The sequence below is a fragment of the Manis javanica genome, chromosome 11 (genome assembly GCF_040802235.1).
Source record: "Manis javanica isolate MJ-LG chromosome 11, MJ_LKY, whole genome shotgun sequence".
Lineage (NCBI taxonomy): Eukaryota > Metazoa > Chordata > Mammalia > Pholidota > Manidae > Manis > Manis javanica.
This window is the reverse complement of record NC_133166.1, coordinates 118,378,378-118,403,071: the sequence shown is the minus strand read 5'-3', so window position 1 is coordinate 118,403,071 and position 24,694 is coordinate 118,378,378. Positions and strand designations below refer to the sequence as shown.

General features: G+C 58.7%; 2 protein-coding genes across 10 annotated transcripts in view; one reads left to right on the top strand and one right to left on the bottom strand.

Moving 5' to 3' along the window:
- The window catches only part of FADS2 (fatty acid desaturase 2), a 117,710-nt gene extending 111,340 nt beyond the window's left edge, over positions 1–6,370 (top strand). For 5 of the 6 annotated variants that reach the window (XM_073217667.1, XM_073217668.1, XM_073217666.1 and 2 more), the window contains 5 exons: positions 2,966–3,063; positions 3,248–3,344; positions 3,647–3,726; positions 4,346–4,471; positions 4,702–6,370. In XM_073217667.1, coding sequence (XP_073073768.1) covers positions 2,966–3,063; positions 3,248–3,344; positions 3,647–3,726; positions 4,346–4,471; positions 4,702–4,753 — 453 coding nt within the window. In that variant the 3' untranslated portion in view covers positions 4,754–6,370. The remainder of the gene's footprint in view (positions 1–2,965; positions 3,064–3,247; positions 3,345–3,646; positions 3,727–4,345; positions 4,472–4,701) is intronic. The other variant, XM_017677329.3, reaches the window with a different exon arrangement.
- A 4,748-nt stretch (positions 6,371–11,118) lies between these two features.
- Positions 11,119–24,032, bottom strand: FADS3 (fatty acid desaturase 3). 4 transcript variants are annotated; one of them, XM_017677332.3, is made up of 12 exons: positions 23,581–24,029; positions 16,256–16,366; positions 15,565–15,762; positions 15,059–15,160; positions 14,807–14,929; positions 14,447–14,507; positions 13,740–13,816; positions 13,216–13,313; positions 12,767–12,863; positions 12,534–12,613; positions 12,214–12,363; positions 11,119–11,478 (listed from the first exon to the last, which is right to left on the bottom strand). In XM_017677332.3, exons 1-12 carry the CDS (start codon positions 23,803–23,805, stop codon positions 11,427–11,429), a joined length of 1,374 nt encoding a protein of 457 aa, XP_017532821.1. In that variant the 5' UTR covers positions 23,806–24,029; the 3' UTR covers positions 11,119–11,426. The 4 variants fall into 4 exon arrangements, with proteins under 4 accessions (XP_017532821.1, XP_017532822.1, XP_073073763.1 ...); XM_017677333.3 differs by having other exon boundaries at positions 12,214–12,339; positions 23,581–24,027; XM_073217662.1 differs by lacking the exon at positions 11,119–11,478 and adding an exon at positions 11,498–12,072 and having other exon boundaries at positions 23,581–24,032.
- Between the last annotated feature and the right edge of the window lie 662 nt (positions 24,033–24,694).

The window sequence follows — 24,694 nt, the reverse complement described above, 5'->3', positions numbered from 1 at the left end:
ACTCTGCACAAAAGTAAATGGGCAAACACCCCCATTAATATGTATGCATTCACTGCTGTACTACATACACACAAAAAAGAAATTAAAGTGAATGTGATGAAAAGTAGGAGTGGAACTTGCACTACAGCTGACCCTTGAACAACATAGGGGTTAGGGGTGCTGACCCCACACACAGCCAAAAATCCAAGGATAACTTTGACTCCCCAAAGCCTAATTACTATTAGCCTACTGTTGACCGGAAGCCTTACTGGTAACAGAAAGAGCCAACTAATACGTATTTGTATGCTGTATGTTATATATTGTATTCTTACCCTAAAGCCAGGTTGAGAAAAGATGTTTTTTCAAACTGTCACAGTCTCGAAAATTATCCCAATACATTTATTGAAACAAAAAAAAACCTACATGTAAGTGGACCCTTGTGGTTCAAACCTGTGTTCTTCAAGGGTGAACTGTATTTGCTTCCCCCATGCTCTTGAAGCCCACCTGGGGGTTTCAGCCCCAGGCAAGTTCACTATGGATTCAGTATGACCAAAGAAATGATAGTAGAACATTCTTGGGGTGAAAGGGTTATACCCAACTTTATTCCCACGGTGGCAGGTCAATCACTAGAACCCATCTGCTCAGAGCGAGTCTGCAGGTAGCAAGCCGGTCTCTGCCTCTGGGCCTCTCTGCCCACACAGCTGTCCTCTGGCCCTGTGTCCTCTGCTCTGCTCTCCTGCAGCTGTGCCACTGTGTTGCCCAGAGCACTGGGCAGGGCTCTCTATATAGAATCAGTAATGATGCATTGCCCACACTTGTGTAGTGAGCTAGCCAACCAGGGCCAGGTGAGAATCTTGGCCACAGGAACCTTCATTTTAGCCACACCACCTCACATGATTGCAGGGTCTGCCCTGAGCCTGCTGCCAGCCCTTCCCCAGCTGCTTCCCTCCTCCTTTCCTACTCAGCCTTTCCTGGCACCGATGCCAGAGACCAGCCTAGATCCCCCACAACCAAGCAGTCCCCAAATGCAACTGCATCTGCCACCTAAAGTGTTCTGCATCTGCTTCTCCTATTGGTGATGTGCGTCTGGGGTTGGGTCTCCATCATTCCGTGGCTGAGCTCCTAACATAACCTAATCTCTCCACCTCCAGTTGGCAGGGGTCTGTTTTAAGATCCCAATGTGACCATGTTCTTCCACTGGGGAAAGCTCTCAGTAGTTCTCCATTGCCCGCAAGGCAGAGAGGTCAGGCTCCCCAGGCACGTGTGACGTGGCCACAGTCTCCAGCCCTTGGGCTGGAGTATATGGATCACTGGGCTGGATTATTTGGATCATGTCACTTGTATGTAAAGTAGCCCCTGCTGGCCGGCCTCCTGCAGCACACACACACAGCAGCCTCTCTTGTCTGGGTTTTTCTTTGTACGGTCGTCATTCTCCAAAGATGCTTCCTACTTCCTGTGCTTGACTGGCCTCTGGTACACCAGCCCAGCCCAGCTCAGGCACCAACTCCTAATAGCGGCCTCCTAAATTCCTGGATCTTGTCAAGACCCCACCCCACACTCCCATCACCTCTGACACCTTCCATGTGATATTAAGAAATCTCCTTATAAACCTGCCCTTCCAAACACAGGGCTTCTGAAGGACTTCCTTTTACCCCCAGCCTAACTCAGCCCCTGATACACAGAAGGCATTCACTGAATGCTTGTGACTTGACTGAACAGCTGGATTTTTTTTATTAAGGTATTATTGATATACACTCTTATGAAGGTTTCACATGAAAATGTGGTTACTACATTTACCCATACTATCAAGTCCCCACCCTTACCCCAATGCAGTCACTGTCCATCAGTGCAGCACGGTGCCACAGATGCACTATGTGCCTTCTCTGTGCTACACTTGAACAGCTGATTGAAGGATGAGTTTGCCAAGCAGATAAGAGGAGGAGAAACCTCCAGGCAGACACAGCCTGGATGCAGACACGGCAGTGTGAAGGCAGGGCCTGGCCAGTTAGGGCTCATACTTGCAGGCTACACTGATTGATGCACATGTTTAACCCTGTAGCAGGTCAGTGGGAGGTACTCCCTGTTCTGCAGACGGGGAACAGAGGCACAGCTGAGTAAATCACCTGCAGCTGCAGAGCCCATGGTGGGGAGGCATTAATGCAGGCAGCCTGACCCCCAGCCTGTGTGCTCTGATCACTACCCTGCCGAGGCTCTGGGCAGAAGTGATGGGAGAGGAAACAATGCAAAGGCCCTGGGGTGGGAACAAGCTGGGTCAGGGTGACTGAGGAGAGGGTGGTTCCCCATCCATGAAGCTCTGGGCTATTTTGGAAGGAATGGGAGGGCTTAGCAGAGGAGAGATGGGGTCTGCCTGGTGCTTAGAAGCAGCTGTTCTGATTGCCGCAGGCGCAAGAGGGAAATTAGGAGACAGATGGGAGGCTACTGCTGTGGTCCAGTGCAGGTGCGCTGACTCAGTGGCAGAGAGGAGGCCCTGCTCCACAGGGCACCTGACTGTAAGGCTGTGTGGAGGACGGAGCTGCCGGGCAGCCAAGGGAAACACTTGCCCAGGAAGTGAGGAAAGACGTACAAGTTCAGGCCTCTGCTCCTGCCCCACCAGAGGGCAGGAGGGATCAGAGAGGAGCCCGAGGAAGGGGGCCAGCAGTGCCAGTGGTTGCTGGAAGGGCCCTTAGGTTGGGGACGGACAGTGGCACTGGCCTTTGCCCTGGAGTGAGAGTCGAGGAAGGCCATCCCAGCTGATGAGTGGGGCTGCCTGTGGCCAGGTGTCAGGGGCGTGTGCAGATTGCCCGTGCACCTTCCGATTGCCCGGGACCATGAAACGGGAAAGCCTGCTGACCTCTGGCCAGGTCCTCCTGTGGCTACTGCTCGGCTGATGTCTCCTGGTCCCCGTCCCTAAGAGTGGAGCACGCAGCCCCCTTCCTGCTGCTAAAACACTCAACAATCCTACATCTAATCTTGTTTCTCTCTGCAGGACTTGGCCTGGGCCGTCAGCTACTATGCCCGCTTCTTCATTACGTACATCCCTTTCTATGGCGTCCTGGGAGCCCTCCTTTTCCTCAACTTCATCAGGTGCCTGAGCTTTGCCAGTTAATCCCTGGGCCTCGAACGCTGGTGTTGATGGGGGCTTCGATGTGAGGTCCCCACTTCCTGCCCTGGGCCGCTGGGGCTGGCCGAGAGCATCTGTCCCCTCTGTGGTTGGGCCCCCTGGAGAGCAGGCCCCGCAGCCCCAGCACTGAGCTGTGCTCCCTTCCAGGTTCCTGGAGAGCCACTGGTTTGTGTGGGTCACACAGATGAATCACATCGTCATGGAGATTGACCACGAGTCGTACCGTGACTGGTTCAGCAGCCAGGTGAGGGCAGCCAGAGCTGGTCACCAGGGCCCCTCAGAGCCCACAGGTCCATGTCCTTGGTCACCAGAACTTGACCACCCAGTGGACCACGTTGGGCTTTCGTAGGGCTGCCTGTGGCCTTCCACTGGTAGGCAGTGGGCCAGTCAGGGGTCTCTGGGGGGGACTGGAAGGCTGAGGATGCCGGGCAGGACAGTGTGACTTGGAGGTGCCCCTGAGACCAAGTGGGGCCGAGCCTCATGGGAAGGAGACCAGGCCTTTTGTCTTGCCTTCTGCGCCAACTGCTCACCCTCTCCCCTCTGCAGCTGGCAGCCACCTGCAATGTGGAGCAGTCCTTCTTCAATGACTGGTTCAGTGGACACCTCAACTTCCAGATTGAGCACCAGTGAGCGCAGGCGGGTGGGCGGGTGGCCGCACAGGAGAGGGAAAGGCCCCAGTCCCGTCTGGGCAGGGGCAGCAAGTGGGGTGATCCCCTCCTCTTCTCTGCTGAGGGTCCCCCATTCTCTAGCCCTAGAGCATGGCTCCACAGCCAGCCCATGAGGCTGGGGAGCGGGGCTCCCTGTGCCTGTGCCACACAGCCACAATGACAGCCGCCCCTCGAGTGTGGCTTCTCCCCTGATCCTGTGAGCTGCCCGGGCAGTGTGGTCGATCCCACTTCCCTGATAGGGCGATGAGGCCCAGCTGGGTCAGATAGCTGCCCTGCCATGGAGGAGGCCGACGGTCTGCCCCCTCATCCTCACCTCACCCCTGCCCCTTACCCTCTACACCCCCTCTGCCTCTTTCCTCTCTCCTCTCTTCTTCCCCATCATTTACTTTTCAGAAAAACAGACATTCTGTCCCTAGCCATCCAGTATCCCTCCAGCCCCCGAGAGCACAAATTCAGCCCTGTCCACAAACATCCAGCACCCAGGTGTGCCCCCACGTACCTGCCCCACAGCGGGTGCTTGGGGTCTCCCTGGGCCCGGCGCCCCTGTGAGTCCTCACTGTCTGCCCCATGCCCCCAGCCTCTTCCCCACCATGCCCCGGCACAACTTCCACAAGATCGCCCCACTGGTGAAGTCTCTGTGCACCAAGCATGGCATCGAGTACCAGGAGAAGCCGCTGCTTAGGGCTCTGCAGGACATCATCAGGTGCTGGGCCCGGGAGGGGATGGACAGGCACACAGCTGGGACTGGGGGTGGTGGAGGCGGTGGCCGCTGCAGAGGCCACAGGCCCCTCCTTACTAGGCATTGCCTGACTCCTCTCTGGGCTGGGCGAGGATCCTCCCTTGATCTTTCCCGGGGCAGTGGCCCTGCAGGCCCCCCAGCCTGCCCACTTCCTGGCCCCTGGCCCCTGACTATCCCCACTGCTCTCTTCCCAGGTCCCTGAAGAAGTCTGGAGAGCTGTGGCTGGACGCCTACCTCCATAAATGAAGCTGCAGCCCTCCTGGTGCCTACGGGGCCGGGGGAGCAAGGGGGTGATGGCCAAAGGGAGGGGTGGGCTTTTTCCTGAGGGGTCTGTGAGGCTGGGTCAGTGCCAGTGCCTGCTCACAGACCCCATTTTTGGTCTTTCTCCCATTTTCTCTTTTTTTCCTTCTCTTTGCCCGCCCCCTCCTTCCTGGGCCCTGTGAGCTGGCTCTCCCACCACCCTCCAGCCCCCTCCCAAGGAGCAGAGGGAGCTGTCCCTGCCTCCACCCTCTGCCCTTAACCATCTAGGCAGAGGTCCCCAGATGTGGCCTGTGACCCCCTGGCAGCCTGGTCTCCAGGCCTCACACTGCCCCCTTCCTCCTCAGACGCCTTTGAGGTCCGTGGGGCTGGGTCCTCATCAGCCAAGATGGCTCCCTGACCCTGCAGTGCTGCCCTTTTTAGGGAGCTGTGTTCTGTGCACCAGGTCTCCTTTGCACCCCAGGGGATCGGTACTTGGGGCCTCCATGTAGGCGCCACTTTCTCTTTAAATGTCCAGGGCCCGAGCCCTGATTCCAGGCTCCCTCCATCTGCAGGGCAGCCAACTCAGACCTCGGGGCCCAGGGAATGGCCGCCTTGCCTGCTGGAGCCGTCTGGCCCAGGGCTTGAACAGTCCCTACTCCAGAGCTGTGACCTTGGACCCAGGGGCAGACCCGGAGGTGGCTTCAGCAGAGGCCACAGTGGCCAGCCTGCAGGCTCAGCCCTGCCCACCCCCCGCCCCGTTCAGATGTTTGTCCTGGCTGGGAGGCATGAGATTCTGGAGCAGTTGGACCCTTCTCCAAAGTGCTCCGTTACCTGTCAGGCATGCCAGCCAGTCCCTGGCCACTTGGCCCCAGTGAACTTGGGTCACACCGGCTGCAAGAGGGTGCTGGTGGGAGGTCTTCCACAGCCCCTCCCACGTAGGGGATGCCAGCATGGACGTGCTCTTGCTGTCTTCCGCTCTCTCTTGTCTTTTACTAGTTTTTTAACCTTTTGCTACAGGATACATTCTGTTGCGGGGTGGTGGCAGTGGGGCTGGGCCTTGTGACAATCTGCCACTTACCAGCAGCCCCCTGTGGCCCCCACTAGGCACTGCAGCAGGTCACAGTGGCCCTGCCCGCCGGGGCTGCTGAAGCTGCTGCTGTCTGGAGGGCAGTGGGGGCAGAGAGGGAGCAGTCCCAGAGGAGGCGGGGGGCTGGGGGGGCTGGATGGGGCCAAGTGGGGGTTTGGGGCTGGAGGTGGAGGGGCTGAGAAAGTGAGCCGAGAGGGACCCAGAGCTGCTGCATTTAGAAACCTAACCCACTAACCAGTAGTTAGCTTTGGGGAGGAGAGGCCAGGACAGACTCAGAGTTGGAGGCCTTTGGGGACAAGATTCTTGTCCCCCAGCTCTGGCCAGCCAGGAGGGACCAGCGTCCAGTGTGACCAACGGGGTTGCCATGGAGACATGAGCCCCCTGAGGCCCTCTCACTGAGAACACAGGCCCCACAAGCTGCTGTCTCTCCCCAAAGGCAAAATGGATCCATAGGGAACTGATTTTAATTTTTATCTGTTGCTTCCCCACCTCTACATTTTTTGGAAATAAAAGAAGTAATTTTATTCTCACTTCTTGATCAGCGGCCAGTCCGTGCTCCTGCGTGCTCATGCTCGGTGCGGCCCTGGGGCGGAGGATGGGCCTCACGGCGGGAGCCGCGCCTGGGCACAGGGAGCCTCTCCTCTGCCCCCTGCCCCGGCGGTCATCCTGCCCTCAGCCCCCTGCTGCCTCTGCTCACAAAGGAACTTTTTCTCCCCTTCCCTGAAGTATACTCTGGGCCAGGAATTTTGGGCAAATGACCCATATAAATGGGCCCTCCCTCCTAGGGACTGAGCAGCTCCGGCAGCCCCAACTCCAAAGTGCTGCTGGGGCCACTTAAGGCTTTCCAGGTTTCCAGAGGCCATCTTCCCGACACCCCCATTCTCTGTCTCCCCATCTTCATTTCAGGACCAGCTGTCCCCACACAGCCTCACACCACCTGGCTTCTGCGGGGCTGCTCTCTGCCCATTTGCACGCCCATTTGCTCTGGTCAGTGCGCAGAGTGCTGGGGGCAAAGAGCAGCTCAGAAGGGGCTTTGGAAAACCCCGGGGACTAATGCTTCCGTCCTAGGGTTCATGCCCGTGCAGCGGTTCGTTTGGTCTCCACAGCCTGGGGAGGGTCCAGGGTCTGACCCATGAGCCTGGGAAGAGTCTAATACAGGATGTGCTGGGGGCGGCTGTTCAGCCTGCCTCCCACCGGCCCCCACGCTACCCCTGGATCATCTGCCTTTGGGCCGGCTCAGCTGGCAGGTCAGGCTCCAGCCAAGGAAGAGCCAAGAGCTTCAGGGCAGCCAGCACCTCAGGGCTCCCCACCTGGCTTCATTTCCAGGGCAGAGCCTTGTGCCCCCCTTGCTTGCCTGTGTCTAGCCAGCAGGGACAGCCAGGGGACCCGAGTAGGGTGTGTATAATTCCCCAGTGGGCACAGGAGCTCTAAGGAGGGCCCAGGACTGCAGAAGCAGCCCTGAGCTGGGAGAAGGAAACCCTCCCCTGGCTTGCTGAGAGGCCTTGGGTGGGTCCTTTATCCTCCCAGCCCTCTGGGCTGGAGGCTCTGAGGATGTGTCATCTCTACATATGTGAGCCCTTGGCCTTGCTCTCCCAGTAGACTTCTTAGAGGCTTTGAGGCTGGAAGCCCCTGGGGAACATAGCTTCCATCCCTCCTACCTGGGCTGGGCCTGGCACTCTGACTCCCAGGATGGTACAATACAGGCCCCCCCGACTCCTGCCACATGTCACAACCAGGGGCCATCACCAGTGACAACCAGGGTGGTGGGAGAACTGACAGGCTGGCTGGATGCTGCAGCTACAAAGGCCCCAGGTAACTTGGCCCAGGTCAATGGGCACTTGGGTCTCCGCTGTGACTTCTCCCAGCTCTCCATCTTGCCCAGAAGTATTCCCTGGGGGAAGAAGCTGGGGACACCCATACCTGCTCTCTGCCTAACCACCCCTCCTGTCCCTGTACACTGAGGCTCTTGCCCAGCACAGAATCGTGGGTTCCTGATCCTCACCTCCTGCCAAAGTCGTGACACCCTAGCGTGCAAGGCTCTGATGATCACAAGACCCAGTGTTCCCATCCACAGGTGAGAGGCTGAGGCCAGAGGGTAATTGGGAACAGCAGCTGGACCAGGGCAAACATGTGAGATCCCTTCTCCCCCAGCACTCACCTGGCCATCTCCTTCACCCCCTGCTAGGGCAGGGCTGTTTCCTAGACTGCTCCCAAGAGGTCGAGCAGCTGGCCAGGGTGGGTGGCGATAGTGGAAGGAGTTAGTCCTGTGGAGGAGATAAAGGCTCACCCATAGCGAGGCAGCTGCCTGATGAAAGGCTATCGGTTCCATGGATGGCATGGGCATGTGCAGGCTGCCAGGCCCAGAGGAGGAGCTTGCAGAGCTGTGTGTGCACCTGGCACCCTGGAGATGGCCAGTGGCCTGGCAAGTCCCTTAGGCATCCAGCAGGACACTCAGAAGCCCTCTCGGCCCATTGGGAAGAGAGAGAAGGCCTTTGGTAAGAGGGGCGGCGTATAGGGAGCAGCCACCTGGGCTGGGCTTGGACTGCCTGGACAACACTTTGGGCCAATCAGCTGTCCCAGCTGCACCATCCCAAGAGAGGTGTGCCCCTCTGGACAGGATCTGGCTTCTCAAAGAGCCTCTGGTCCGAGTCTGAGATGGAAATGATGAGCTGTGGATTGCAGGGCATGCCTACAACCTTCCATGAAGAAATTGGAGGCTGGAAGTGTGCCCCGGGTCCCAAACTCTAGTGCTCTTTTGACTGGATTTTGTTTCTAACCAGACTGGCCCATGCATAAGCAGAGCAGTGGCCACCTAACAGGTCAGGTAACTCTTGGCCCAGGTCAATGGGCACTTGGATCTTCTCTCGGACTTCCCCCAACCCTCCACCTTGCCCAGATTTAAAGATCATGTCTTTACTGCCTTCTGCTATTATGAGCATGTTTCTTTGAATTTTTGAAGGCATTTAGGTCTTTCTTCCAAATCATCTGGTTCAAGAACAACTTTCCAGAATCAATGACAGGTACACAGGCCCTTGGAAGGGGGGAACCAAGAGACCGAGGCAGCCAGGTCCTCCAGGGCCTGTCGGGGGGAAAAGAACCATGACCTGTCCTGCCACAAGGAGTTTGTTCGTCAGCCCTCCCAGCCCTCCCCGAGCTGCAGGCAGGGGCCAGCCCTTGTGCGCCCCCTCCGCCCCTGGGCCTGGGCCGGCCAAGGGACACGGTCAAAGCAGGCTGCTTGAGGGAACCGAGGAACAAGTGGCTTGCTTGGTAGTTCTGCACTGCCTCTGCGCCCAACTCTGCCGAACATAAAGCAGGGACACAGGGTTCCTTAGAGGTGCCACAAGGCCCTTACCTCTGCCCTTTTACAAACCCAGATCCTGCTTCCTGCATTTTTGTTCAGTGACTGCATGAGCAGAGGAGCTCAGCTCAGGAGAGGGGTAGGGACCTGTCCCCAGGAGCCCTTGCAAAGGGGACAGAGTGGGACAAGGGTAAAGATGAACAGCCAGTGAAGGATTCCAGGCAATAAGGAGAGATCTGGGGGTGGCTACCTGAGGCCCGGCAGCCTCCCCAAGAGTCCTGTAATCAAGTTACCAGGCAACTTCGAATTAGCAGATGGGAGGGCGCACCTCCCCCAACCACCACCAGGGGCAGCATGGAGCAGAGCCTGCCCCACAGTGATGCAGATACCCCACCACATTCCTGGGTGGCACTGCAGGCTCAGCATTCCTGCTGGGTGGGGCCATGCCACCCACCCAAGTCCAGGGTGTTAAGGTCTCCCAGACAAGCACATCAGAACCACTACAGGAAATGCAGAGACCATCTACCCCTGCAGGGGATAGAAAGAATGCCACCTCAGGCCCACATAGCCCCAGGAGTCAGCTGGGTTTCCACAGGTGGCCACAGGAAGGGGGACTCCTGACAGAGGCAACAGCCTGTGCAGGGGCCCTGAATGTGGCACCTGCTCTGGACATAAGTTTGCTTTCAAGGCAGGAAGTACCTTCCAAGGAGTTAACAGGCTTAGGGATAGCCAAGGGCTTGTCCCAGGTCAGAGCAGGTGGTGGCCCCAGGGCATTGGACTGTGTGCTTTTATAAAATGGTCAATAAACTTCTGAGGTTTGTTGCTGGGCCCTTTGTAAAGAGCCTTCCACACAGCATCCCTTTTATCTTCCCTCACCCTGGGAGGTCCTACTACCACTCAGAGAGGTTGAATAGCCTCCCCAAGGTCACACAGCTTTGAGTCCTGACAGGGGCAGGACATCCCCCTGGTAAGCCTGACTCCAGAGAAGAAGGGGTGGGAGCCACGTAGAGAGGATCGGGATGAGCTGGGTAGCCCCAAGAAGGACTGACCAAGAATGGCAGTGTTTGTGCCCCTTCTACCTCCTGAAGGGAATCCAGTCCAGGGCCATGGGACCCTGGATGAAGAGCTGAGGGCAGTCCTGCAGCTGGTGGGGAGACTGGTTCCCCTCTGGAAGCTCAGCATTTCAATTTTTTTTCTTTTTGAAGCTGCTGACTTCTTCAAATGAAACCTTTAGCTCAGCCTGGAGTTGCTGAAGTGTGTGGGTCCTAGGAGCAAAGAGGTCTGGTAGCCCAGCTCTCCCTCCCACCTTCAAGAAATCCCAGGAGATGATCTGAAGCCCTTGCCACAACTGCCCAAAAGCCGCAGACCCATGCCAACGGCACCCATTATCCAGATGAGAAACCCAGGGCTTAGTGAAGGGCAGAACCCTGCCCAGACGCCAGCCAGCGAGGGCCGGCCCTGGATGCCACTCTCAGACTCCAGGGACAGAAATGGCCGCTGCTCCGGTGTCCAGCTCATTCACTGCTCCTGGCCCCGGGGGGCACTGGGGAGATCTCTTGTCATCAGTGGACCACTGAGCGCACCCCCACCACGCAGTGATGCCAGGTCTGGTACTGTGGCCCTCTGAGGGCCCTCATCACCAAGGCTGAGGGAGGAGGCGTCAGGCCCAGGACACACTTGCTTCCTGTGCCCTGGGGGCACCTGCAGACACAGCCTTCAGCCCTGGGGCCTCGTCTGCCAGGCCAGCCCCAGCCCCACAGCAGAGTAAAGTGAGGGGAGCCCGGGTGACTGAAGGCTGCTGGTGAGTGTGTGAAGGTCAGGAAGAGGGCCCTCGGGCAAATCTGAGCCTGAGCAGAGCACAGGGGGACTCCAAGACCCAGCACTCCCCACACCCCTAAACACCCCGAGGGCCCAAGGGCCTGGACTCCTCTGGGAGGGTATGGGGCAGAGTCCAGGCCCACAGTTCATACAAACTCAATACTACACTCCATCATATCTCTGGGTTTATTTTTATATAAAAATAACAGTTTTCCTTACATTTTTGTTCTAGGAAAACATGCCATGCTCACCATGTGGCTCTATGTACCATCCCCCTAGCCCTGGCGCAGGTGGGCCAAGTGCCATGGCCTTTGGGCTGCTGAGCAGACAGGCCGGGAGTCTGAGGGGAAGAGAGCAGGGCCAGGAGGGCAGGCAGGGTCCCCCAGGCCAGTGGGAGGCTGTTGGGGGGCAGCAGGGGAGCAGAGCTGTCCAGCCTGCCCGGCCGGCACTGGTTGCTGGGACCCTGGGGGTTGCCTTCACTGGTGGAGGTAGGTTTCTAGCCAGATGTTGCCAGACTTCTTCAGGGACCTGGGTGGGGGTGGGTGTTGGGGACTCAATTGCAGGAACTAACCCCATCCCCCCAAGGTGATTCAAGTGGCTGGAAATGTGCCCACTCCCCTGGGAGTTCCTTTCCCCTGAGGCAGGCGGCTGGGTGGGGCCAGAGGAGTGGATTGGGAGAAGAGGCCACACTCCTATCAACTGGAACGGAATCTAGACCTCAGGTCAGGTGAGAGGGGTGGGGGTGGGGATGGAGGGCAGCCAGGCTAAGTCCTGGGGTGGGCCTGCCCCTCCTCCACCCAGCTCTCTGGCCTCCTTCTGCTGGGCCCTGCAACTCAAAGATTTGTAAGGCATGGACCCTACCCACGAGGAGCCCAAGGTCAGGCAGAAAAGCCAAAAGTAACAACTTTCTGTGTCCTTCCAACAGGGCTGTTGACAGGCTGAGTGGCAGGAACTCAGGATTGGGCTGGGAAGGGTCATGAAGGAGAAGCAATTCAAACACCAGCATAGGAGGAAGGGCATCTGAGTAAAGGGAGCAGCATGTGCCAAGGCCCAGAGGTGCAGGAGTTCTGGCTGGGGAGTCTGACCTCTGTTCCTCTGCCAAAGTTGTCACTGGGGCACAAGCTGAGGACAGAAGGGGACTAGAAAGGCCTCAAATGCCAGCTCTTAGAGAGGGACACACGTGGGCTCAGAGAATGGGGTGCCCAGGAGGGGACTGACCAGGACAGGGATGGGCCAGGAAGCCACCACGAGCAGTGCCCTTACCTGATGATGTCCGCCAGGGCAGTGAGGAAGGGCTTCACCTCATAGCTGAGGCCGTGCTTGGCGCACAGCGCCTTGACCAGCGGGGCCACCCTGCGGTAGTTGTGCCTTGGCATCGTGGGGAAGAGGCTGGTGGGGAGAGTGTGCTGATACCTGAGGTGGGAGGCACCAGGCGTGCCAGAGGGAGGCCCCACTCACCCTGTCTCCCGGGCCCCCAGCGAGTTCAGGGCTCATGCCTTGGTCTCCCGGGGAAAGAGGCCAAGAGGAAACAGAGGGGCTCAGGCCTCCCTCCCTACCCAGTGGCCCCCAGGACCCACGCTCACTGGTGCTCGATCTGGAAGTTGAGGTGCCCACTGAACCAGTCAATGAAGAGCGAGGACTGTACATTACAGGTGGCTGCCAGCTGTCAGGAGTGGGCAGGGCACAGGTGAGGGAGGCTGGCCTGAAGCCCTGACCCCATGGCATGCCCTGAAACCTGGCAGCCCAATCAGGACCCCATCCCTTCTGGCTGGGACCCTCACCATGTGCCCCACCCGGCTCTGCCCCTGCTGCCCACCTGAGAGCTGGCCCAGTCCCGGTGCTTCTCACGGCCAATCTCCTTGGGAATGTGGTTCATCTGTGTGATCCACACGAACCAGTGGCTCTCTAGGACCCTGTAGGGGGAGGCTCAGGCACTGCCCGCTACCCTCTGGGACCAGACCTGGGCCTCAGCTTCCTCCTCTGTACAGTGGATTGCAGTAACCCCTCCCGCACTCGTGTTTAAAGATGCTGAGCCCACGGCAGCCCTGTTTGTGAGCCTGGACATCCACGGGGCTACTTGCAAGCTAGCCCCTTCCCCGGGACCTGCGGCCCCTGGGATCCGGGCCCTCTCACACTTGATTCTGCAACCCTGGGAGGCAGTGTTGCTGGCCCCCGTTCTGGAGATGGGGGATGGAGGCTGTGGTTTGGGTCCCCTGCTGCCTGTGTGTGACCTCCCCACTCCCCTCCATTTGAATCTGGTTTTACCTGACAGCAACAAAGAGGAACAGCACCCCAGGAATGCCGTAAAAAGGGACGTAGGACAAAAAGAAGCGGACATAGAAGCTGGCAGCCCAGAGCAGGTCCTGCAGAGGAGGGTGGAGGAGGGCAGAAGGCTCAGGGCAGCCGGGAGGGGCAGCTAGGGCCACTCACCCCTTTGCTGGAAAGGTCACTGTCCCTATCTGGGCCTTGGTTTTCTCAGCCAGGTCAAGAGACAGGGTCCTTGCACTGTCAGCCTCACAGGGCTGACCATGGAGGTGAAGGTGCCATGGGGTTGGGGGTTGAGAGTGGGGAACCCCTGCCTGGGAGGCAAGCCCAGGGATCTCCACACCCAGAGAGGACACCCACACCGTGTCCTGCGCACACTCACTCTCCCCTTGCACACATGCACACTCGTATGCCACACCGTGGCATGCACGCCTGTTTGCATGTGTGGACAGGAGTGCCTCCTGATATCCCATCTTCTGCCACATAGCTGTGTGGCCAGGGGGCCAGGGCAGGGCCCAGCTCACCATCCACTGCAAGCACACCAGCATGTATGCCAGGTTTTCCACTTCAAAGTTCACCAGGGTGAGCAGCGGCGGGCCAACTGCAAGAAGGGGCACATGAGGGCTCAAGAGCAGGGCCAGGGCCCCAGCAGGCTGGCCAGAGGGGGTGGGGTGGGGGCTCTGTTACTCCAGGGATGCCAGTAGGACTTGCACTGGGATGGCCCCGAATCACCCACAAGGCCTGGCCACATTCTTTCCTTGGCATCTGAGCCTCTCCCTATGGTGGCCCTCATCTCACCCCGGCCACCATCATGTCCCTCTTGCAGGTCGTGGGCAGCGTTACCCATCTCCACCCTTGAACCCTCACCATTTTCCCCCAACAACTGCCCAAATACTCTAGGCTCTGGACGGCCCCTACTGTGAGGGCAGGAAGAGATTCCGCAAGCTCTGGGCAGGGCTCTGGCAGGAGGGACCCCAGGCAGAGGAAGCGGCTGGGGCAGAGGCCTGGTGGTGGGTGTCAGCATAGGCTGCAGGTGGGCAACCAGAGCTGAGGCTGGGAGAGGCTTGCAGGGAGGCTTGGAGGCTGAGGGAGGGTCCGCGAGTTTGCCCCTTCCCCAGGGGACAGCTGGAAGCTGTCCAGTGTCAGCAGGCATGGGCAGCCAGCACAGGCTCAGGCATGGTCCCAGCCCCAGCCCGTCCCCCGCCCCCTCGGCGGACAAACGGACACTCACTCAGGAAGAAGTACAGGTGCTGGTGGTTGTAGGGTAAGTATCTGCGTTTCTTTTGGCCATACTGTGGAGACAGTGGCCAAAAGTGGGTGGGGAGTGCGGCTTTCCAGGCCCTCCTCCTCCCAGGCAGGGTCAGGGGCCGGCTGAGGCCAAGGCCAAGGGGCAAAGGCAACTCTAGATTATAGTCCCTGGGCCAAGCGCCCCCCCAGGCTGGAAGATGGGAAGCGGCGGTATCCCGGGGATGGACTCAGCCTGGAGCTTGCGTCAGGGGCTTGGGCAAGGCCACAGCAGGGGGCCCAATGGCCATCAGTCCCCCCTCACCTGCAGGCATAGCCTGAGTGTGTCCATGCCCTTCCCACGCACCTCAACAGATGACTCCCCCAGGAGGAAGATGGGTGCCAGGGTTACATCTGGGTCTTTGTGGAAGATGTTGGGCTTGGCGTGGTGCTGGAAGTGGCGGAAGTTCCACCAGTGGGCAGAGAAGCCCTGTGGGGGACAAATGGGGCTCTCAGAGGTGCAGGCAGGCCATACTCACCTTGCCGTGCCTGCACTTAGACACAGTGTGAGCCGCCCCCACCCGGCCCCTGGCTGCCCACCACCCACCCCTACCCTCACCTTCAGCTGCCCCATCACAAACTGCTGGGCCACGTGGTTCCACCGGGACTTCCTGAAGACAGGGGTGTGGCCCAGGTCGTGCTGCAGACACCAGCACTGGGCCTGGGGAGAGATGCAGGGTCAGGAGTGCCTGGGAGGGAGCTGCCTGGGGAGCCAGCCAGCGAGCCCTCCCAGCTCACAGGGCACACCCACAGCTGAAGCTCTATTTTAAGACACTTGGGAGTCACCTTCTTCTTTTAACAGATGAAGACAACTGAGTTTCAGGAGGTCCAGGGCCTTGCAAGCCCATCATGAGGCTGGGCGGCAGAAGCCTCCTAGCTTGCTGCAGACTTTATTAAATAAGAAGCTTCCCCGGCTCATTTAAAATGCAGCTTGACCTACAGATAATGCCCTATGGGGCCTCTGGCTGGCCATTCATTCATTCAGTAAATATGTCATGTGTCCTCGTGAGCTGGGCCCATGTATGTTGGACAGTTTAGGTGGCTGCAAGACATTGCTGGGGTCACCTGGGAGATGGCAAGGATGAGGGCAGCAAAGGTGCTGGGCACCCAGCCGGGGCCGAGGAGGTAGATGATAAGCCAGGCGAGCAGCTCCATGGCCAGGATGTGGCCCAGCAGGAGAGTGAAGAAGGTAGGCTTGGTTTCAAACAGCTTCATGTCCTCAGCTGCCCGGCGCAGGGCTCGGAAGTCCTCAATCAGCTGAGCCTGCCAGATGGAGCGCTGGTCAGCCACGGAGGTAAAGCCCCCCACAGTGACCAGGCCTCAGCCTCTCCTCCCAGTGCCAGGCCCCAGGGATGTGGCCCGAAGGGTGGAGGATGAGAGTGCCCAGCCTGGGCTGTGTGCTGGGGAGCCAGCCAGTGGCAAAGGGTCCCTGCACAGAAGGTGTGGGGCACATGAGAAGCGGAGAAAGCCAGAGAGGGACCCTTAGCTCTCAGAGCATCAGAACCTCATTGTACGCTGGGCTCAGAACATGGAAGGGGCTTGCCTGGGGACCCACAACCAGCGCTGGCCCAGCCAGATGCAGGGCCCCGGGCTCCTACAGGCATCCCTACAGCTCCACCTACAACTGCCTGCCCGGGAAGGGGTGACAAACACAGCCCGGGTCCTGGGTCCCCTGGGGTAATGCGGGTTCAGCAGTGCTCCCCTCCTCATCCAGTCCCCCACTGGAGGCTAAGCTGCCAACCAGCACCCTGCTCACATTCTGGGGTCCATCCTGGCTGGGCTCCTCCGGGGCCAGCTCTCCAATCAGCAGGGGTTGCAGGAACTTGCGTACAAAATTGAGGTCCTGGTGGAAGGCGTGGAAGGCATCCTGAAGAAGAGCACACAGTTAGGGGGACAGACAGCTGGACAGCCAGAGTAACACGCAGAGGCAGCAGGCAGAGACGAGGTGGAAGGACTGTTGGTGGAAAGGAAAGGCAGAGCAGCCGGAGAGAGTCAGCTGGCTGTTCAGTGGCTGGCGAAATAGGGCCAAACGAGGCAGCCTTGCCCATGAGGCCATCTGGGCCTCCCCAAGCCCTGGGTGCCCTGCTGGACATCCCTGACCTGCTGGGCCCCAACTGCACAGGGGGCCTTTCTCCAAACTTCGCTGGGTGTATCAAAATCTGGATTTATACAAAGGTCTCCCTGGCAGAATCTGATTCTTTTCCTGCAAGGGTTTTGACTTCTCCTAGGAGATCTCTGGAAAGCTTTCTTGAAATCATATGCTTTCCTACTGCATATAAAATGAGATTTGGGTCACAAGCATTCGATTTACCAGCTTTCACAAACACAAGCAATAGGTAAAGTGTGGGTGAGGAAACTCATAATTGTGAGCCACGAACCACCTACCAGGAGTAAAAATCAGCCGAGCACCCCACAGACTGAGTTCTTGGGGATTTGCAAAGAAGACACTTGAACACTTAAACTCATTTGATGTTAAAGAAGGAGCAGAAAAGACAAGCTTTTCTGAAAAGCAAATGAAAGAAGAAATCTAACCCTCCTGTGATTCTCTGTAATAGTGGGGGTGGGGATGAGGTGCAGTGCAGGAGACTGGCCTGGAGGAAGGGAAAGACAAAGAGAAAGGTAAAGGGCTAGGCAGATCCGTTAGGAAGTGGCCCAGGCAGTGCCAGGTGTGAGTGAGCATGAATTTCATACCTGGGGCTTATTTAGTCCTCCCTACTTAGTCTTCGTGTAATTGGCTCATGATTGTTCACAGCTCTTCAGCTGAGCATTATCCCCGCACTTATGGAGGCTGTCGTTGAGGCAGCTAGTCACAGCCACCCAGCAGCCTAAACTGCTGGAGCAGGGACAGCGGTGGTGGTGTATCTGGGTCCCTGGGAGGTGACTGTTGGCTGCTAAAGGAAATGCCTTTGAGGAAGCCTGACTGGGAACAGGGGCCTCCTACTGTCCTCACTAGTGAGCCTATCAGTTTTGGTGGGTGTTAGAAGTGACAGCTGGGGCTGCCCTGACTGCCGGATGTCCCACAGTCCTGGGAGAAGCAGCACCTAAGGGTTCCTCTCCCCTGTCCCCACAGAGGCCACACTGGCAGGACCCAGCCAGTGGGTCCCCTTTCCTGTTGCCAGCTCTCCTACTGTCCCAGGGCAACCAGGAAATCTGGGAGCTGGGAGGTTACCAAGGCCCTTAGGAAGGCTGACTGGGGGCCCCTCCCTGGAGCTCCTAAGAGATGGGGGGCTGTGTAAGGGCAGATCTCCCCCGATGAAGAGGCAGCACGCCGGGAGTGGGGTGGAGGGGAGGCAGGCCCCACCAGGGAGTGGGCAGGTGCCGGCAAGGGCGCTAGCGGGAAAGACGGCTCTTGTGCTCGCTGACCCCACTCGCTGTGACCTTGAGCGAGTCTGATCTCCTTTATGGGACCAGACAAATTCAGCAGTCAAGCGTCTGGGGCCCTTCTAGAGTCCTGCTGGACTGCTGAGCATTAACTTTCTTTCCCTCAATTTTTAAATTGTGGTAGAAGATACACAGTATTTCCCATTTTAACCATTTTAAGTGTTCAGCTCAGCGGCATTAAGTGCATTCACACTGCTGAGCAACCATCCCCACTGTCCAACTCCAGAATGTTCTCATCTTCCTCAACTAAAACTATCCCCATTAAACACCACCTCCCCAGGTTCCCTCTCCCCCCAGCCCCAGGCACTCCCGTTTGGCTTTCTGTATGAATCTGACCACTCTAGGGACCTCAGATAAGAGGAACCATTCAGTATTCATCCGTTGTGACTGGTTTATTCCACTTGGTCCTCAAGGTTCATCCATACTGTAGCCTGTTTCAGGATTTCCTTCCTTGCAAGGCTGAGTGAGAGATGCCTTGGACTCCCTCTCATCTCCCCTGAAACTCCCCTTCAGCACACGGGTACACTCACAAAGACAAAAGCAGTGTCTTACACATGTGTGCACACGTGCAGACCCAGACACACACATGCACTCAGAAGAATGGACACATGGCACGCGCCCCCCCACAAACACATACACTCAGGGCAGAAGTGGTACTGTGGCCATGGCCCCAGTATTTCCTCCCTCCCAGCTCTTCCTCTCCCCCCTCCCGTGTCTGTTCTGGGGCCTCCCCCGTGCCCAGCAGACCTGCAGATGCCCAGGGCCATGCCCTTGAGTGAGGAGCCTCTCCGGCTCTTTTGCGTTGGTTCCGATTCATCCAGACCAGGCCTGGAGACGCACTGCCGGGAAGGGCTGTGCCAGACCCATCCAAGGGACCTCCAGCCAGGCCTGCCCCGGAGAAGCAAAGGGCAGGGCCCCTTCAGAGCCGGGTGGTGGAATCCCAGAGCCCAGGGACAGGGCTTGGGCCAGAGGGAGGGGGCGGGCAGGTGCTCGGAAAGCAGGCTGGGCTCCTGGGGGGGGGCGCCCCACTGAGCCTACACTTGCCTCTTGCATTCTCAGTGCAAACAGGGTGGGTCCCTGGCCTCGGACCAAAACCTGACACACCAGCAAACAGCTTTTTCTGGAACACTTGCTGGAGCCATATGACCTGGTTCTCTCTGAGCCTCTGTTCAGGGCTTAGGGGCTAGGCAGAAGACTCAGAGAGGTGAAGCCACTTACCTAAGCTCACACAGCTCCATTTGATGGAGGATGGATCAGAACCCAGTCTGGCTGTGTAACACTGTGCTCTGGGCACTCAGCAGCAGCCCTGGGGTGGCCCCTCCTGGGCCAGAAGGGAAGCAGCAGGTATCCTGGTGGGGACAGTGTCCTCACCACGAGGCTGGTCACCATCCTGAGCAGCCACGGACCTGGCTGCTCAGAGACTAGGTGGTGGGGACAGGAGGGTGGTCCTGGTGTTCCCTGGGCGGCCCTGCTGGAGCCTCCACCCCTGGCACCCTTCTCCCAGAGGCATGTACAGAAAGTCTGTGACCCTCCCCCACCGAAGGAGTCAAAAGTGGACTCGGTCTCTCACTGGTCTTGGAGTGGAACTGGGAGGAACTGCTGGAATAAAAGCGGTGCCCCTGAACATAAGCTGCTGGCGGTAGTGCCAGCTCTGTTTCCAGTGGTGTGCTGGGAGCTGGGCATGGAGCAGGGCTAGACACTAGGTGTGCCTAAGTGGACAAGAGACAGCCCTGCACAGCCCACAAAGCAGGGCGAGGAACCGTTTCACCGGGGAGGGAGCACAGGCTCTGGGCGGGGCATGTGCTCAGGCCAGTCTGCAGTGGCAGCGCTGGGATGGGAAGCCAAGCTGATCTTCTGTGCCATCCATGCCCTCCCAGGATGCAGCTGCCACTCAGCCCTGCCTCAGTCCCCGGAAGCCTCAGAGTGGCCCCTGCCCTGCCCCCCCGGCCCACTGTGGGCTCCATGGAACAGCTGGCTAAGGGGGGAGGGAGGGGGAGCTGGAGCCAGCCTGTCCTGGATGGAATCTGAGCCCAGAGCTGCACGCAGGAGCCCAGCCACAGGCACAGACAAGATCACAGCCCTATCTCCATTCTGTATATTCTCCTCAGTAGATAAGGAACCACAAATGCGCACCTCACAGGGCTGATGGGGGGACTAACCTGAGCTGCAGCCGGCCTGACACACTGGGCTCCTGCGTGGCTCAGAGATCCAGTGCCCCCGAGAGAGCGGGCCCACAGGCGGGAGGTAGGAGAGAGGAGTGCACCGGCCTATCAAGTCCTGCCCAGCCTGAGGCTAGGAAACTGGAGGGGTGGCAGCTGGGGATACCAGGGAGGGGAGGAGGGGAAGTGACAGCTCTGGTCACTCCCCGAAGAATGTTCCAGATCAGGAAGGGAATGGAGCAGGGCCACTAAGAGCTCAGGTGGTCTGGGGCTGCCCTTGCTGCCTCCTTCAGCCTTGCTGAGGAGATGGCAGTGGGTTGTGGAGACGGGGTGTGGTGGGATATCCTCAGGGGACAGCCCAGGAATCCCCCCCCCCTTCTTTCCTCCCTCTCCCAGGTGGGAAGCTAAGGCAGATCTCATGCCCAGGCTCAGATGCTCCTCCCCATCCTCCTGGGCATGCCTCAGAGGAGGCCGAGGGGGGGGGCACGGTCAGTGTTCCCTATTTATAGCTGACCAAACTAAGGCACTAAGAGGCCAAAGGGCACACAGCTTTGAGCAGGGCATGTCCAACTCCTGCCCATGCAGTAGAGTCCAGCTCAAGGAAAGACACCCCCAAGAAGCTGCCCCAGTGCCCCCAGCAGCCCTGGTGTCCCTGGGAACAGGCCAGCACTCACATTAGAGCCTCCTCCACCCAGCACCCTTGGCCTCACAGGTGACCCAGTGGTGGTCCCAAAGCAGCCAGACCCTCCAGCGCTGGGTCCTCTCTCCACTACCGAGCGCCGGCTCTTGCCTGCTGTTTCATGAGAAACCCACGGTGGCTTGGGTGCCCTTGGGAAGGAAAGCAGACGGCTGCCAGGGTGCTTAGGCCACTAGCAGCCCCACCCCTGCACACTGTGTTCCTGCCTTGTGCCACACAGTCCTCCCTCCTCCTGCAAGGAGGGAGCGGGGCACCGGGACATTGCAGAGAGGCCACACTGGAGAGGCCGTTCGTTCGGCAGCAGGCCTTTCTGTGGTGGGTGAGAACAGAGGGTGCGCTCCGGAGCCAGGTCGGCTGGACTCATGGCCAGCCCCCCTCTGAGGCCCCACCCCCACTAGAGAGCCTGAGATCTGCTCTGTCTTCCTCCCAACTCCTACCTAGACACAAACCCCACTCTCCAAGCCCAAGGACAAAGGCCCTGCCCTTCCAGGGCCCCAAGAAAATCCCTTTACATCATCCATATCTGCAAAATGGGCTAACACCCATCTACCTGCCTCATAAGGCTGTCTGAAGACCACACGGAGTTCAATCCTAGTTCCTCTCACTGGTGCGCGTGCACCTGCGGCAGCTCTTGCCCTCTGCCCTGGCCATGTCTGCCCTCAGGGCCCAGGTGAATGGCCTCCCCTGGGGGAGAGCAGGGCCCTATCATCTTTTCCCTCAGCCCCTGCCCTCTCCCCGTTAGGGATCCTTCTAGAGGCGTATCAGATTTCCCTGCTCTGCCCGCCAAAGCCCCCATAGAATAAAACCAAAGTCCTACCGCAAGGACACAGAAGCCCAGCAGGAGCCAGCCCCTGCTACCTTTGGACGTCGCTGCCTGCCCTCTGTCCACTGTCAACTCCAACCAGGCTGGTAGCCTTTCTGTGCCTGGGATTCACGGAGTATGGCGCCACCTCCAAGCTTCTGCTCTAGCTGGTCCCCTGCCAAGGAAAACTCCCTCCTCACAGAGGTCTTGTTCACAGCTGTATTTTCAGAGGTTAGAGGAGAGTTGGGCATATAGGTTATGCTCACTGGGCATCTACTGACAGGCTTAATGTTTCAATGATTGAATGAATAGAATAAATAGCTAAGTTGCAGTGTAGCATGTGATTGAGAACATGTGGACTTAAATCCCCCTGACCACTTCATTTCAAATCACTTTGACTCTCTGAGCCTGTTTTCTCATCTGCAAAGTGGGAACAATAATAACAGTACCTGTTTCAAAGGAGGAACTTGGGGATTAAGGATATCTATAATTCAAGCACTAAATTCGGAGCCTGGCATACTGATGTACTTCTGACCAGCAGTGGCTGGACCTTGGCCCTCCCTGGCTGGCTCCATTAGTCTCAGGCAGTCTATGACCCTTAGATAAACCGGGCCTGGGACCCAGAACACTCTCCCTAGGGTACCTAGCTTTGTATCCCAGGATGGCCAGAGGCTGGCTTCATGGCACAGGGTCTCTGGGAATTTCCTGGCAGGAAGGTTTCTGTTGCCTGGACGTGAGAAGAGCTGATGGGTGGCCAGGGCTGGTGAGAGGTGGCTGCAGGAACACAGCCCTGGCAAGACGGCCGCCCCACCCCCACCTGTGCTCCAAGACCCAGGATGAGGCACCTGGGGTCTGGGCTCATGGAGGCGCTGGTTTGCCCTGCGGGCCCATCACGGACAAAGACTGGGGTCTCCCACCCCCAGCCATCTCATAACCCCTTTGGCCTCAACAGACCAGGTATTTCTGGCAACTCCTGCCCAATGTCCGGGAACCTGAGGAAGCTGAGAGATGGCCTACTGCAATTCTGTCCTGTTATGGACATGGATAAACTGGCAACGTTGCCCAGCAAAGGCGCAGCTATGCCCCAGCCTTTCCACTGCACTCTACAGTTTGCAGGACACACTCACACTTATCAGCCAGCAACAGGGACATCGACCCTCCCAGGACAGAATACGATCTCTTTTGCTGCCTAAAGTTATGCCAGTTTGGGATTCATCCCCTGGAATCTTGAAGATTTCCCTGGTACCCAGTGCAGCCAACCTGGAATTTTGGATGATCCAGAACAGAGCACTGCAGCCCCAACTCCAATCCCCCCATTTGGGGACCACAGGGGAGTCTCATCCCAGTAGGTGCTCCACCCTTGGGCTCCAGCCAGACTATCCCACTGGACCCAGGCTACATCCCTCCTTGGCCAAGATATCTCTAGACATGCGCTGGGAAGGGGAATTGGGGTCCCCAGGGGTTAGCCTATTCCTGGGGTGACTGTGCTTCCCAAGAAGGCCCACCCAGCATGGCTGGCAAAGCTCTCCCACGTGCAGCTGTCAGCCCAGGAGAGGTGAGTCACTGCCCCTCAGAGCCTTTTACAGCAGCTCTTGGGAAAGCCACAGACCTCTACGCCCTGCTCAGTCTTTGCTGCCCAGCTCTCAGCCTCTGATGGCACATCTCTGCCAGCCCCTGGGGACCCCACCCTACTCAGCAAGCATCCAGCATGAGGGAACTGATCTGGAGGACTCAGAACCGAGAGGAGAAACCTTAGCAGGAAAGGTCCTCTCCTACGCAGCTCCTCCTGCCACGTCTGAGAGCCCCTTACCCCTGTAGAGACCCTGATCCACCGCGCGGGTCCTCCATGCAGGGATGTGGCCTCCTCAGCTCACATCAGGCCCTAGCTAGTCCATCACAACTCTGGGGCCCTGGCTGGGAGGTCAGTGGTCAGCAAAGAGTAGGAAGGATGTCAAAGCCCCGCAGGTAGACCGGGGCACAGTGCCCACGGCCTGGGCCCAGGGAGCGCCAGGCTCCACCCTGCCAGCAGTGGACATCCTTACCGTGGCGTCCTCAGCAGCGTGGTGGCCAATGAGGCGGCTGCCCCCAGGGTGCCGCTGTGCCCAGCGACTGATGTCGTAGACGCGACGCTTGATGACCAACCACTTGTCACCCGGCAGGTTGTGCGGGCGGATCTGTTCCCAGCGGAAGGTGGGCAGCGGCGCCCCCAGCTGCGCGGGCCCCTCGCGCGACCCTGGCCCTGCGCCGGGCTTCCCGACGCCACCCATGGTTGCGTGCAACAGTCCTCGGGAACCCGGGACCTGGCTGAGGTCAGAGCGAGACACCGAGGGGAACGTAATCGCGTTCCCGGGGGCTTCCGCCACCGCCCCCCGTCTTCTGCGGCCCCGCCCCGCCGCTGCGGCTGCCGTACGAGCGTGCGCCTACCCAGCTCCCGGCGCAGGAACTTTTCCCTCCCTTATAACCGCGCTGACAGCGCTCGCCGCGCCCCCCGCCCGCGCCGCGAGCCCCCGACCCGTATGCGCTCCAATCACAGCGCAGCGCTCCGGCCCCCATTGGCTGATGGCCGCTCCCGCTGGCGGGGAGGGCGGGGTCCAGGTGGGCACGCCCACCTGCGAGGGCTGCGGCCCCACGCCCGGCCCTGCCTAGGGCATTGCCGCACCGGGTTCCTGGCTCGGTGGGTGGGGCAGGGACGGGGACTTAAAACCCACAGGCGATGTCCGCGCGCCCTTGTCGGCCCAGGCCTGCGCCTCGCGGGGTCTGGAACGCCCTTCTGTGAATGATGGGCTTCTAGCCGCACTTCCTACAACCTTAAATCCCGAGCTCACAGAGATGGGGAAGTATCTCGGGGTGACTGCAGCTTTCAAACAATGGGCCCCCAACGTCCACCCCAGTGGCCCCCCCACCACGACAGGAAGACCCCCGCCCCCAGTCCCTCAGCTTGGAACGGAAGTGGGGGCACTGGCGTGGGTGAGTGGGACACGCAGTCATTCACCGGGTGCCTCAGCTGGGTGACTTACTCGTTAAGGTACCCTCCCGTATTTACTTAAATAAATTCAAGTGTTTTCGAGAGTGTCCGTTGCTCCCCAGATTACTTTGTATTTTTTTGAGATGAAGATACTCCTAACCATTAGGAGTGCACACCCAACACGGAATGAC